Source organism: Salmo salar, chromosome 09 (assembly GCF_965601325.2).
Source record: "Salmo salar chromosome 09, fSalSal1, whole genome shotgun sequence".
Lineage (NCBI taxonomy): Eukaryota > Metazoa > Chordata > Actinopteri > Salmoniformes > Salmonidae > Salmo > Salmo salar.
Window position 1 is genome coordinate 46,194,477 of NC_138299.1, and position 15,513 is coordinate 46,209,989.

Here is a 15,513-nt window from a genome sequence, read left to right on the forward strand (position 1 = left end):
AAGAGACATGAGCGAGAGAAGAAAAAGGGGGGAGAAGGAGAATAGAAGTTGTGTAGTTCTAGAGAAGGTATAGGTTTAGGTAACCGTGTCCTCGGGAAATCTGGTGCACGACACTAGTAAGGTATTTATTCACGCCAGACTACTACGTCACGATTTGTTATGATTAGACTTTGCTGTTACAGCACTTCTTCCGCTGAGGAGACAGTTGACCGGGAGTTCTAAGATTTAACCAGAGTCTGGTGACACGGCGAGAGAGGCGGTAAGCAGAGAGAGATAGTGAAAGAGAAGTGCCTACTACTATGGCTCCATTACAGCTCGCGGTGTACTGGCGTCTCGCGCTCATATTCTTCTTCATGGCGTTTCTCTTCTTCCTCGACCTCTTCGCTGTTGGCAGAGCAACCTCCTCGTGCAATAACGTCCGGGGTGAGTTACCGGCCGGGAGTCAAACTGGTGGAGAAGTATCTTCTAGTGCCCATTCACAGAACTGGAGTACATGGGAGGTGCGCGAGGTAAACGGATCACTTTTCCAGGTATTATTAACGCAAAAGGATGAGATCACGGGTGGGAACGACACGGAAAGAGAGAATGTGACTAAACCGCAAAAGTTTTAGTTTCAACATGATTGGCAGTTATTATAACGGTCTAAATCAGTGTAAACGTCAACAAGCTGCATGAACAGATTCCTACGACGTAGAAAGGTAGTGTACAAGCGGGTTTCACAGACTCAGTTGAACCCAGCTTCAGTTTATTAACAGATAGGATATAATGTAATCAACACTGATTAAGCAGCATTGCATCCCTCCTGTTTGTACTCTAACTTCCACTCGAACAACAATAGATGAGTCAATGAATACCTAATCATAGAAATAGCCAGGGTAACCTGGGTACAGAGTCAGCCATCTACACACTCACTGACCAATTAAACACACTCCCAGAATGTATGTCAGATGTATCTCTCTGTGTGTGTGTGTTAGGAAACAACTTAGAAGTTCCAGTTTGTTTATTAGTCATAGAGACATGATATACTGTAATGGGGTACACAGTGGAATGAAATGCTTCCCCCACGACAGTGAAATGAAATGCTTCCCCCTCGACAATGGAACGAAATGCTTCCCCCGCGACAATGGAACGAAATGCTTCCCTTCGACAGTGGAACGAAATGCTTCCCTTCGACAATGGAACAAAATGCTTCCCCTTCGACAGTGGAACGAAATGCTTCCCTTCAACAGTGGAACGAAATGCTTCCCTTCGACAATGGAACAAAATGCTTCCCTTTGACAATGGAACGAAATGCTTCCCTTCGAAAATGGAACGAAATGCTTCCCTTCGAAAATGGAACGAAATGCTTCCCTTCGACAATGGAACGGAACGCTTCCCCTCGGCAACGTAACGAAACGCTTCCCCTCGGCAACGGAACGAAACGCTTCCCCTCGGCAACGGAACGAAACGCTTCCCCTCGGCAACGGAACGAAACGTTTCCCCTCGGGAACGTAACGAAACGCTTCCCCTCGGCAACGTAACGAAACGCTTCCCCTCGGCAACGTAACGCTTCCCCTCGGCAATGGAACGAAACGCTTCCCCTCGGCAACGGAACGAAACGCTTCCCCTCGGCAACGGAACGAAACGCTTCCCCTCGGCAACGGAACGAAACGCTTCCCCTCGGGAACGGAACGAAACGCTTCCCCTCGGCAACGGAACAAAACGCTTCCCCTCGGCAACGGAACGAAACGCTTCCCCTCGGCAACAGAACGAAACGCTTCCCCTCGGCAACGTAACGAAACGCTTCCCCTCGGGAACGGAACGAAACGCTTCCCCTCGGCAACGGAACGAAACGCTTCCCCTCGGCAACGGAACGAAACGCTTCCCCTCGGCAACGGAACGAAACGCTTCCCCTCGGCAATGGAACGGAACGGTTCCCCTCGGCAATGGAACGGAACGGTTCCCCTCGGCAATGGAACGGAACGCTTCCCCTGGGCAACGGAACGAAACGCTTCCCCTCGGCAACGGAACGAAACGCTTCCCCTCGGCAACGGAACGAAACGCTTCCCCTCGGCAACGGAACGAAACGCTTCCCCTCGGCAACGTAACGAAACGCTTCCCCTCAGCAACGGAACGAAACGCTTCCCCTCGGCAATGGAACGACAATAGAAAGTAAGTGACTAAAAGGAGTGTCATATGGCAAGACGTTTCACAACACAGTAGTGATAAGAAATACCATCATATCTCAGGGAAACGCCCGGGGCTGAGGACAGAGTCAGTGTTACAACATACAGCTAGATTACTACAACATTATCTGGTACAAACATCTGTGTGTGTTACAGGGCACAGTGTGTATGGATCCTGAGGTGATGTCATACAGTCAGACCATCTACATGACTGGCCTTCTGCTGGGATCTCTGTTTGGAGGAGCTCTCTCTGACAGGTGAGACTCTCTCTCAGGCACACACACACACACACACACACACACACACACACACACACACACACCACACACACACACACACACACACACACACACACTCACAGTAAATCATACACTGTAACACATGGAAGGTGTGTGTGTGTGTGTGTGTGTGTGTGTGTGTGTGTGTGTGTGTGTGTGTGTGTGTGTGTGTGTGTGTGTGTGTGTGTGTGTGTGTGTGTGTGTGTGTGTGTGTGTGTGTGTGTGACCAGGTACGGTAAGCGAGCAGTGTTGCTGGTGTGTGTGTGTGTTAAGGCTGTGACTGCTGTGCTGCCAGCAGTCCTTCCTCACGCAATCCTCTTCCTCACCCTGCGCTGTCTGGCCGGTGTCTCCTGCTGCTGCATCAATATCTGCAGCTTCAGCCTGGGTAACACAAACACACCTAACCTGATGTAACTGTGTGCGTGTGCATGTGTGTGCCTGTGTGCATGGATTTAACAGTGTGTGTGTGTCTGTGTGTAGGTGTGGAATGGAGTCTTCCCAAGTATCGTATTTGGCCCCCGGCCCTCCTGTCCTTTTCCTTCAGCCTGGGTATGATGGCCCTGGCACCGCTGGCATACCTTACACACACCTGGACACAGCTACACCTGGCACTGGCCGTACCACAGATCCTCTGTCTGCCTCTCTACTAGTGAGTACAGACACACACACACACACACACACACACAGTGTTCAGAGTTGACTATAATGTCGTATTCTTATGCAAATAGGAATGTAATTTGACAGAGAAATAATGATAACTCTCTTTCTCTCTCTCTCTCCACCCCCCCCCTCTCAGTTCTATTCCTGAGTCTCCTCGCTGGCTGCTCCTGAAGAGGAGGACAGAGACTCTGGAGGAGTATAGGAGACACAGTCCTGAGGACAAACACTTTCTAGACCTGGTACAAACACACACACACACACACACACACACACACACACACACACACACACACACACACACACACACACACACACACACACACACACATCAGTATTCCCTAACTCAAATCAAGCCTGTGTGTGGTCTTTCTGACCTAGTTGTTGGACACAGAGGGGAAGGACCTGCAGGAAGTCCACCTGGAGACAGACACACCTGACAATGAGACACACACACTGGAGACTGATCATACACTGGAGACTGATCATACACTGGAGACTGATCATACGCTGGAGACTGATCATACACTGGAGACTGATCATACACTGGAGACTGATAATACACTGGAGACAGACACAGCTGACAATGAGACACACACACCAAAGGCAGACACACAAACATGGGAGGAACACACATTTTCCCACTGCGGACACATGAGAAGTCCCACCATCCTACTGCGCCTGGTCATCTTGAGTTACATTGGGTAGGGTGTGTGTGTGTGTGTGTGTGTGTGTGTGTGTGTGTGTGTGTGTGTGTGAGAGAGAGAGAGGGGCTGTCAGATTCTACCTCTGTATTCTATTTGACAGGTCTGTTCTACAGTATTTGTCTGATGCCGTCTGTGTGTGTGCGTGCGCGTGTGTGTGCGCACGCGCGTGTGTGTGTGTTAGGTTAGCATCAGCCCTGACGTACTACGGTATCTGTATGAATGTCGGGCGGTTCGGGGTGGATGTCTTCCTCGCTCAGTTCTTCAGCGGCCTATCAGAGGCTCCCTGCCTGCTCGTCCCATTGCTATTGGCTCGCTGGGGCAGACGCCCAATCTGCATGCTATCCCTGTTCCTCAGTGGCTCCTTCTGCCTGCTGTCCCTGCTCGCATCACGCTTCTATGGTAAGCACACACACACACACACACACACACACACACACACACACACACACACACACACACACACACACACACACACACACACACACACACACACTCACACACCTCCAGTGATCCAACGTTGTGTGTGTAGCTGTCCCAGGGTTGGTGATGGCTCTGGCCCTGGTGGGGAAGCTGTGTATGCAGACCAGTGTGTTTGTCTCTGTACTCTACGGCATCGAACTCTTCCCTACGCTCATCAGGTATGGAGTGTGTGCGTGCGTGCGTGCGTGCGTGCGTGCGTGTGTGTGTGTGTGTCTGTGTGTGTGTGTTTGACCCCTGATCAATTATCACTCACGTGTGTACACTACCGTTCAAAAGTTTGGGGTCACTTGGAAATGTCCTTGTTGTGTCCAAATGTGTCCATTAAAATAACATCAAATTGACCAGAAGTACAGTGTAGACATTGCTAATGTTGTAAATAACTATTGTAACTGGAAACGGCTGAATTTTAAAAAATGTACTATCTACATGAATGGGCCTCTGTACGCCTATCAGCAACCATCACTCCTGTGTTCCAAAGGCACGTTGTGTTAGCTAATCCAAGTTTTTTATTTTAAAAGGCTAATTGATCATTAGAAAACCCTTTTGCAATTATGTTAGTACAGCTGAACACTGTTGTCCTGATTTTAAAGAAGCCGTTAAACAGGGCTTCTTTAGACTAGTTGAGTATCTGGAGCATCAGCACTGGGTTCCATTACAGGCTCAAAATGTCCAGAAACAAAGAACTTTCTTCTGAAACTCGTCAGTCTATTCTTGTTCTGAGAAATGAAGGCTATTCCATGTGAGAAATTGCCTATAAACTGAAGATCTTGTACAACTCTGTGTACTACTCCCTTCAAAGAACAGCGCAAACTGGCTCTAACCAGAATAGAAACAGGAGTGGGAGGCCCCGGTGCACAACTGAGTAAGAGGACAAGTACATTAGAGTGTCTAGTTTGAGAAACAGACGCCTCACAAGTCATCAACTGGAAGCTTCATTAAATAGACCTACAAAACTCCAGTCTTAACGTCAACAGTGAAGAGGCGACTCCAGGATGCTGGCCTTCTAGGCAGAGTTCCTTTGTCCAGTGTCTGTGTTCTTTTGCCCATCTTAATCTTTTCTTTTTATTGGCCAGTCTGAGATGTGTTTTTTTCTTTGCAACTCTGCCTAGAAGGCCAGCATCCCGGAGTCGCCTCTTCACTGTTGACGTTGAGACTGGTGTTTTGCGGGTACTATTTAATGAAGCTGCCAGATGAGGACTTGTGAGGCATCTGTTTCTCAAACTAGACATTCTAATGTACTTGTCCTCTTGCTCAGTTGTGCACCGGGGCCTCCCACTCCTCTTTCTATTCTGATTAATGCCAGTTTTTACTGTTATCCTCTCAACACAGCAAGTACAGTGTCCCCTACTGTGTGGGTGTGTGTGTGTGTGTGTGTGTGTGTGTGTGTGTGTGTGTGTGTGTGTGTGTGTGTGTGTGTGTGTGTGTGTGTGTGTGTGTGTGTTTCAGACAGAAGTGTGTGGGCTTGGTGTGTCTGTGTTACAGGGTGGGCTGTATCCTGAATGCGGTGGTCAGTCCTAGAGGAGAAACCATCCCATTGGCCGCTATGATTCTTTATGGGAGTGGCCCCATTGTTGGGGCGGGACTGTGTCTGTTTCTACCGGAGACCAGTGGTGTGCCACTCCCTGATTCGCTGGAGGACTGTGACAAACAGCCCAGTCTTCATCTACCAACCTTCCCTTCCCTTTGGTCTTCAGAGGGTGAGAGACCCCTGACGTGTGTGTGTGTGTGTGTGTGTGTGTGTGTGTGTGTGTGTGTGTGTGTGTGTGTGTGTGTGTGTGTGTGTGTGTGTGTGTGTGTGTGTGTGTGTGTGTGTGTGTGTATGTGTGTTTCTAAGTCAAAATGTCGAGATCTACTGCTTATATATATATATTTAACACAACTATTAACTTCTATGGGCTAGGTGGGACGCTTGCACCCTAGTCAACAGCCAGTGGAATCGCGTGGCTTGATATACAAATACCTAAAAAATGCTATAACTTCAATTTCTCAAACATATGACTATTTTACACCATTTGAAAGACAAGACTCTCGTTAATCTAACCACATTGTCCGATTTCAAAAAGGCTTTACAGCGAAAGCAAAACATTAGATTATGTCAGGAGAGTACCCTTCCCTGTAGCTCAGTTGGTAGAGCATGGTGTTTGCAACACCAGGGTTGTGGGTTCGATTCCCACGGGGGGGCCAGCACAGAAAAAAAAAAAAAAATGTATGAAATGTATGCATTCACTACTGTAAGTCGCTCTGGATAAGAGCGTCTGCTAAATGACTAAAATGTAAAAATGTAAAATGTACCCTGCCAAAAATAATCACACAGCCGTTTTCAAAGCAAGGATATATGTCACAAAAACCAAAACCACAGCTAAATGCAGCACTAACCTTTGATGATCTTCATCAGATGACACTCCTAGGACATTATGTTATACAATACATGCATGTTTTGTTCAATCAAGTTCATATTTATATCAAAAAACAGCTTTTTACATTAGCATGTGATGTTCAGAACTAGCATACCCACCGAAAAAGTCCGGTGAATTTACTAAATGACTCATGATAAACGTTCACAAAAAACATAACAATTATTTTAAGAATTATAGATACAGAACTCCTTTACGCAATCGCGGTGTCAGATTTTAAAATAGCTTTTCGGCGAAAGCACATTTTGCAATATTCTGAGTACATAGCTCGGCCATCATGGCTAGCTATTTTGACACCCACCAAGTTTGGGGCTCACTAAACTCAGAATTACTATTAGAAAAATTGGATTACCTTTGCTGTTCTTAGTCAGAATGCACTCCCAGGACTTCTACTTCAACAACAAATGTTGTTTTGGTTCCAAATAATCCATAGTTATATTGAAATAGCTGACCGTAGCACCGTTTTGTTCGTGCGTTCAGGTCACTATCCGAAGGGTGATGCGCGAGCGCATTTCGTGACAAAAAAATTCAAAATATTCCATTACCGTACTTCGAAACATGTCAAACGCTGTTTAAAATCAATTTTGATGCTATTTTTCTCGTAAAATAGCTATAATATTCCAACCGGGAAACGTTGTATTCTCTCTCTAGTCGTGGTTTTAAACGTTTAGAAACAGCAGTTCTTTGCTGTGTTCGTTGACAATCTCTCTAGACGTGGTTTTAAACGTTTAGAGACAGCAGTTCTTTGCTGTATTCTTTGACAGTCTCTCTCTAGTCGTGGTTTTAAACGTTTTGAAATCTCACAGCAGCTCTTTGCTGTATCTTTCTTTAATGCCTGGTACTTTACTGCAGACACGGTCATCTGAGACATCCGATTGGCCAGCGGTGCGCTTGATTTGCTCTCTGCGCCCACCAGGAAGGCAGTTTGTACCCATGAAATGATTCAAAATGGCAATAGTTTGCCTATCTTGCGTGCAGTGAATCAAGTGCACCTGCCACCAACAGCGTGAGATGAATAACAAGGAACACACGGCTTTATCGTTGTTTATTTTTTTGCATAAATGTCTGGTGATTGAATAGAAATGCCTTGGAGATGGCGATCAACTGGTTGGTGACTTGTTGTCTCTCTTCAGTGTGTTGTCAACAGCATCTGACTGTGAAACGCTATACTCAAGAGTTCACAGGCAGCTGGTGTGTTACGTAACCTCTCCTTTTAGGTCAGCTATTTACACCCTTTCTCACTCTCCCTCTACCTCTATAGGGCTGCAACGTCCCTCTTTCTGCGGTTATGGTTCCAGGAATTGACACAGCCACTAATTTTCAGCATACAAATTTTAACATGCTTTTTTATCGTGTTTCCAAGTGGTGAATAGCTACAAAACTGGTGTGAATCATTAATTCAGAAGATTAGATTAGAAGATTAGAAATCGCTTTATAAAAACGGTGTTATATATATTTTTTTTAAGTCAAAGGTACAACACTGTGCACATAGTTAGGAGGCAAAAATCAACGAATCCCATATAGCATTGCGGTCTGTATCGTCCAATCACAGAACAGATACAAGTCACGTGGTCTGTCAGAGCCGCTAACAGATCACGTGATTCGTATCTGCTCTGTGGTTGGTGTAGGTTTTGTTGCACTTTGAAACATAAACTGATGGTAAAAGCAGGATTTCTCAACACAGAGGTATGAGTTTATGTTTCACCTCATTATAGGAATTGTTTTGCAATCTCAGTAGAAAATACTACGTCTACGTTGCATAGTGATATTGCTAATATTAAAATAATATTAAAATATTAGCATGGGTTTCGAGGATTGAGAATCCTATTCCGGAAACCCTCGTTGCTGCCGTGTGTCATGTGACCTGTTTCATTCCCTACCCGCTGAGCAGACACCAGTTAAACGTCTAGTATTCATTTATATTTGATTGAGTTGTCTGTCAGCTTACGTGAATTCAACAAGAAATAAACAAAACATTTGGCCATGTCATTTGATTTATGTTAAAAGTTGGGTAGGGGAATAAAATCCCCCCCCCCCCAATACAAATTCAATCAGTTTCCCATGTTGATTCCACATCATTAAATATGTATATATATATTTAAATGATGTGGAAACAATGTTAATTTAACCAGTTTGTGCCCAGTGGGATAACCGTAACCCCCAGTCTGTGGTCTGCTGACCAGAGTCCTGGACCAAGAAGCATGCTCAATAGAGACACACATTCTGAGGAATAGTGCACTCTTGTAGGTTAATGTCTCTCCAGCTGAGATTTGTGTGTTTTTCCTGACAGGTGCTCAGCGGATGCCCCAGCTGACAAAGCCAGTCCATTCCTGGGAGACAGACCCAGAGAAGCCCTCCCACAACCCACAGGATCTCAACTGACTCAAACAGCACATACTCACACACACACACACCACAAACACACACACATGCTGTAGATGCATGCATTTGAAGTTCCATGGTGCTCAGTTGGTACAGAACACAAGAAACTGGGAGGTACTACCTGAACTTTGAACAATAAACATTGCAATACATTTTGCGACGTTGTGACCTACTGAACACGATCCTGGATTTAGTGTTTTATAGGTTAGATCCTGTATCTCCCACAGCCTGTAGAGGCTTGCTGACAGCGTGTTTAAACACAGACCTGTCTGTGTGAGATGTGAGGAAACATTGCTAATGTAGCATTGTGTAAACAGCTCTGCAGGAAGGTTCTGTGTGTGCATTTTCTGTACGTCTGTGTTATCCTTGCACAATCATGAACCTCCCTTGCACCTTGCTGACATTTCTACACTGTTTTTCATGTCATGTTGACTTGAGATGGGGGGGCTGTCTTATCATAAAGGGTGTGGTCTTGTTGCTGTATGTTTGGTATTGAAATCTGATGTCTGTAGTTATGTCTAGGAATGTTGTCCTGTCCGGTGGCAGGGTCACGCTGTTGAAATAACCAAATGTTTCCCATTATGTGCTGTTGTGTGTTCTTATAGGCCTATGACAGGCTGAGGAATGTTCTCCTGTACAGGCTGTACATTTCCTGTTCTTTGCTATTAAATAAAAAACTAGAATTTTTCAATTTCATAAGAATGTGTGTTTGTCTGGCTTGGGTCTAGGGTTGCAACATTCCGGTAACATCCCCCTGTTTTCCAGAAATCCTGGTTAGATGATTCCTGGTATTACATGGGAATAAGCAGCAAATCCGGGAATCCTCCAACCAGGATTTCTGGGAAACCAGGGAATTTGGGGAAAGTTACCCTACCAGGGGAAAGAATCAACTATAAAGAAATCAGTGATCCTCACACGGAGTATAGTTTCTCTCAAGTACATTATTACCCTCGACGAAGATGAAACTAGGGAACCATATTCTGTGTGTGTGTGGGCCCCTCATTTCTTTATCTGCACCGGTGGTTTAGGAGTTTAGGATGTGCACCCTCCTGTTCTGCAATAATCAACTTAGTCACCCTGGACAATCATTCACCATTTACACAAATCCATTCACACGTACAAACAAAGCGAGTGCTTAGTGGTGCATTGACATGGGGAATTAGAACGAAATCACCTCTATGACATCGTAGAAAGAGGAGGAAGGGAAGCGCTACTAAGGTAAACAATAGTACATTTTAGTAGACAGAAGGTGCTCTTTGGTAAAAGGGGTGAATTGGTCATCAAAAAGAAAGGAGGACCAAGGCACTCTTCATATAATGAATTAAAATGCCTCTATACACCTATATGACATCTTGACCAGCCATGCTTGCACTAATCCCATGCTTTTAAATGCATGACAGGGCGTATGAGGTTATTTTGTGGTTACCTGTTGTGTTATTGACTGTACGCTTGTTTATTCCATGTGTAACTCTGTGTTGTTGTTTGTGTCGCACTGCTTTGCTTTATCTTGGCCAGGTCGCAGTTGTAAATGAGAACTTGTTCTCAACTAGCCTACCTGGTTAAATAAAGGTGAAAGAAAAAATGAGGTGAAGGTAGGAAATGGGGATACAGACTGACAGTAGATGTACATCGCCCTCCTGTGGACAGAAGAGAAACTACACCAGGTTATTTAATAATATACACACATCCTTAGAGAAACCCATATAGGTTTGTTAAGATAAAATATTATTTAATATTAAATAAGTTGATCCGGCATCGTAACAATGGCAGTATGGCGAGTAGCGTGTGTACATAAGCATCCCCACAGCATGATGCTGCCACCACCATGCCTCACTGTAGACGCAACACTTAGCATTTAGGCCAAAGAGTTCAATCTTGGTTTCATCAGACCAGATTCTTTTGTTTCTCATGGTCTGAGAGTCTTTAGGTGCATTTTGGTCAACTCCAAGCGGGCTGTCATGTGCCTTTTTTCTGAGGAGTGGCTTCCGTTTGGCCAATCTACCATAAAGACCTGATTGGTGGAGTACTGCAGAGATGGTTGTCCTTCTGGAAGGTTCTCCCATCTCCACAGAGGAACTCTAGAGCTCTGTCAGAGTGACCATCGGGTTCTTGGTCAACTTTCTGACCAAAGCCCTTCTCCCTCGATTGTCTTGGTGGTTCCAAAATGTTTCAATTTAAGAATGATGGAGGCCACTGTATTCTTGGGGACCTTCAATGCTGCAGAAATGTTTTGGTACCCTTCCCCAGATCTGTGCCTTGACACAATCCGCTCTCGGAGCTCTCCGGACAATTCCTTCGACCCCATGGCTTGGTTTTTGCTCTGATATGCACTGTCAACTGTGGGACCTTATATAGACAGATGTGTGCCTTTCCAAATCATGTCCAATCAATTGAATTTACCACAGGTGGACTCCAGTCAAGTTGTAGAAACATCTCCAGGATGATGAATGGAAACAGGATGCACCTTAGCTCAACTTCGAGTCTGATAGCAAAGTTGTTTTATATTTTTGATTTATACATTTGCGAACATTTCTAAAAACCTGTTTTTGCTTTGTCATTAGGCGGTATTGTGATGTCATTATGGGGTATTGTGATGTCATTATGGGGTATTGTGATGTCATTATGGGGTATTGTGTGCAGATTGCTGAGGATTTGTATTTATTTAATCCATTTCAGAAAAAAGCTGTAACGTAACAAAATGTGGAAAAAGTCAAGGGGTTTGATTACTTTCCGAAGGCACCCTATATGTGCACTAATTTGTGTGTATTTCCATAGTGTGATCATGTGTGTGTCTAAGTAGTGTGTCAAACATCCCTCCCAGCAATGTAAGTGTCAATGTGTGTGACAGACTTGTGTGTGTGTTCAGGGGTAGGACAGGAAGTTAGCGGGGAAGATTCCGGTCCGTCCGTTTAGCATTCCCTCCCACCAGTCATACTGTAACTCGGTCTTGGGAACCACGGCGATGCGGTTGCTGGGGTTGAAGCTCAGGTCGCTAGGGTGTCGCCCTGTGAACGGGTGTATCGCCGGGACGACTACAGGCCACGCGTACCACTAGGAACAGGCACATGATCACAGCTGTATACAGTGAATCATGTTGGTGAACAGTATGCCTAGGTGAACAGTATGCCTTGGGGAACAGTATGCCTAGGTGAACAGTATGCCTTGGGGAACAGTATGCCTAGGTGAACAGTATGCCTTGGGGAACAGTATGCCTAGGTGAACAGTATGCCTTGGGGAACAGTATGCCTTGGGGAACAGTATGCCTTGGTGAACAGTATGCCTTGGGGAACAGTATGCCTTGGTGAACAGTATGCCTTGGGGAACAGTATGCCTTGGGGAACAGTATGCCTTGGTGAACAGTATGCCTTGGGGAACAGTATGCCTAGGTGAACAGTATGCCTTGGGGAACAGTATGCCTAGATGAATGCTCAAGTCGACCTGTGTTTAGAATGTTGCAGATACAATGGTACTGGATTGAGCAGACAGTGTGATAAACGTGTGAGAATGTATTGATATGGTTAGGCGGTTTCAGCCAAACACACAAATAGTTTTGGGCTGCTCTGGGACTAATCGTATAGGATACTGAAACACAGAAATACAAGGAACAGTCAGAAAGAGTGAGTGTCTGTTAGTTTGAAACGTTGAGTTGAGAAAGTGAGAGAGAACCAGAAAATACACCTTCACTATGGTGAAACACTAAAACAGTAGAGAAATACACAAAAAAAAAACAATGCCAAGAGTATGCCAAGCGGTCATCAAGGCAAAGGGTGGCTACTTTGAAGAATATCAAATATATTTTGATTTGTTTAACACTTTTTTGGTTACTACATGATTCCATATGTGTTATTTCATAGTTTTGATGTCTTCACTATTATTCTACAATGTAGAAAATAGAAAAAATAAAGAAAAACCCTGTAATGAGTAAGTGTGTCAAAACTTTTGACTTGTACTGTACCTCGGCCTAAAGGTCAGCGACACAGGTAACTTCCACAAAGGTGTGAATGAGCTGAGAGAGAAGGCAAGAGGGGCCTTCTATGCCATCAAAAGGATCATAAAATTCGACACACCAATTAGGATCTAGCTAAAAATACTTGAATCAGTTGTAGAACCCATTGCCTTTTATGGTTGTGAGGTCTGGGTTCCGCTCGCCAACCAAGAATTCACTAAAATGGGACCAACAACGAAATATTGACTCTGCATTCAGAATTCTGCTAAAATATCCTCTGTGTGAAACATAAAACACCAAATAATGCAGAGCAGAATTAGGCCGATACCCGGTAATTATCAAAATCTAGAAAAGAGCTGTTAAAATCTACAACCACCTAAAAGAAAGAGATTCCCAAACCTTCCATAACAGAGCCATCACCAACAGAGAGATCAACCTGGAGAAGAGTGTCACAACTTCCGCTGAAGTCGGCTCCTCTCCTTGTTCGGGCGACGTTCGGCGGTCGACGTCACCGGCTTTCTAGCCATCGCCGCTCCATTGTTCCATTGGTTTTGTCTTGTTCCCTGCACACCTGGTTATTCATTCCATAATCACACTGCATGTATTTATTCCTCTGTTCCCCGCCATGTCTTTGTGTGATATTGTTTTTGTTACCCAGGCTGGGTTTTTCCCCGTTAGTCCGTGGCTTTTCACGAGGGATGTTTATTGTACAACATTTGCTCATTTTTTTGTGACTGTTTCGCGCATTGCACTTTTACCTTTGGCTGGAGGTTTTGACGCAGTGGCGTCTGTTGGTTTTATTTGCCTCTGCCTTAATAAAGTGTGCGCCTGTTCAGAACTCTCTGTTCTCCTGCACCTGACTTCTCCACCAGTAGCGCACACCTTGACAAAGAGTCCCCTAAGCAAGCTGGTCCTGGGATTCTGTTCACAAACACAGACCCCACAGAGCCCCAGGTCAACAACACAATTAGACCCAACCAAATCATGAGAAAACTAAAAGATAATTACTTAACACATTGGAAATAATTAACAAAAAAATATAGCAAACTAAAATGCTATTTGGCCCTAAACAGTGGCAGAGTACCTGACCATTGTGACTGACCCAAACTTAAGGAAAGCTTTGACTATGTACAGACTCAGTGAGCATAGCCTTGCTATTGAGAAAGGCCGGCAATTTCTCACATGGAATAGCCTTCATTTCTCAGAACAAGAATAGACTGACGAGTTTCAGAAGTAAGTTCTTTGTTTCTGGTCATTATGAGCCTGTAGTCGAACCCAGAAATTCTGGGTCTTAGGTCAGTTAGGATCACCACTTTATTCTAAGAATGTGAAATGTCAGAATAATAGTAGAGAGAATTATTTATTTCAGCTTTCATTTCATTTATCACATTCCCAGTGGGTCAGAAGTTTACATACACTCAATTAGTATTTGGTAGCATTGCATTTACATTTTTTTACTTGGGTCAAACATTTCGGGTAGCCTTCCACAAGCTTCCCACATTAAGTTGGGTGAATTTTGGCCCATTCCTCCTGACAGAGCTGGTTTAACTGAGTCAGGTTTGTAGGTCTCCTTGCTCGCACAAGCTTTTTAGATTCTGCCCAAAAATGTTCTATGGGATTGAGGACAAAAAAAAATGCTTTTCTTTCAAAAACAAGGACATTTCTAAGTGACCCCAAACTTTTGAACAGCAGTGTATTTCCTCAGATTACACAGACCCACAAAGAATTAGAAAATAAACCCAATTTTGATTGACTCCCATATCTATTAGGTGAAATACCACAGTGTGCCATCACAGCAGCAACATGTGTGACCTGTTGCCACAAGAAAAGGGCAACCAATGAAGAACAAACACCATTGTAAATACAACCCATATTTATGTTTATTTATTTTCCCTTTTGTACTTTAACTATTTGCACATCATTACAACACTGTATATAGACATAATATAATAATCTAATAATATGACATGTCTTTATTATTCTGGAACTTTTGTGAGTGTAATGTTTACTGTTAATTGTAATTGTTTATTTCACATTTGTTTATTATCTAGTTCACTTGCTTTGGCAATGTTAACATATTTTTTCTATGCCAATAAAGCCCTTGAGAGACAGGGAGAGACAAAGAGAGATAGCGAGAGAGAGACAGAGTGAGAGATACAGAGAGAGATAGAGAGAAGGAGAGAGAGAGACAGAGAGAGAGACAAGGCTACTAGGAGGGTCTGTGACTACTGCGTTTGAAGTTTGCTCTGCACACACACACACACACACACACACACACACACACACACACACACACACACACACACACACACACACACACACACACACACACACACTGCTACCATTATAGTAGCTAGCTGGTCTCCTTACCCAAGGTGCATTGGGAAGTCAGTATGTTTATTTTGGCTGGGCATGAGGTCACAGTTTAATACATCACCTAGGCACACACAATCTCTACAATCACCTCACACTTCACCTGCAGCG

The 15,513-nt window shown here is 44.4% G+C and overlaps 2 protein-coding genes across 4 annotated transcripts in view; one reads left to right on the top strand and one right to left on the bottom strand.

The window, feature by feature from the left end:
- Positions 1–65: 65 nt before the first annotated feature.
- On the top strand, positions 66–9,785 carry LOC106611409 (solute carrier family 22 member 13). Of its 3 annotated transcripts, none has more exons than XR_014378763.1 (10): positions 66–530; positions 2,322–2,422; positions 2,674–2,828; positions 2,924–3,092; positions 3,240–3,342; positions 3,482–3,804; positions 3,989–4,206; positions 4,337–4,445; positions 5,738–5,984; positions 8,992–9,785. XR_014378763.1 is itself a non-coding variant. In XM_014211588.3 (10 exons), the coding sequence occupies exons 1-10, from the start codon at positions 300–302 to the stop codon at positions 9,081–9,083; spliced, it is 1,731 nt and encodes a 576-aa protein (XP_014067063.2). In that variant the 5' UTR covers positions 75–299; the 3' UTR covers positions 9,084–9,785. The 3 variants fall into 3 exon arrangements, 2 of the variants coding, with proteins under 2 accessions (XP_014067063.2, XP_014067062.2); XM_014211588.3 differs by having other exon boundaries at positions 75–509; positions 5,734–5,984; XM_014211587.3 differs by having other exon boundaries at positions 79–530; positions 5,734–5,984.
- Positions 9,786–11,945: 2,160 nt separating this feature from the next.
- The window catches only part of LOC145857943 (SH3 domain-containing YSC84-like protein 1), a 60,057-nt gene continuing 56,489 nt past the window's right edge, over positions 11,946–15,513 (bottom strand). The window contains exon 9 of the mRNA XM_082955495.1: positions 11,946–12,134. Within this exon, the coding sequence (XP_082811621.1) occupies positions 11,946–12,134 (189 nt within the window). The remainder of the gene's footprint in view (positions 12,135–15,513) is intronic.

Bases quoted from the DNA above. Each gene is read 5' to 3' on its own strand.
- LOC106611409 (XM_014211587.3), top strand. From the start codon at position 300: ATGGCTCCATTACAGCTCGCGGTGTACTGGCGTCTCGCGCTCATATTC. The intron at 2,423-2,673 runs GTGAGACTCTCT...GTGTGTGACCAG, and splicing joins GGAGGAGCTCTCTCTGACAG to GTACGGTAAGCGAGCAGTGT. The intron at 4,207-4,336 runs GTAAGCACACAC...TTGTGTGTGTAG, and splicing joins GCTCGCATCACGCTTCTATG to CTGTCCCAGGGTTGGTGATG.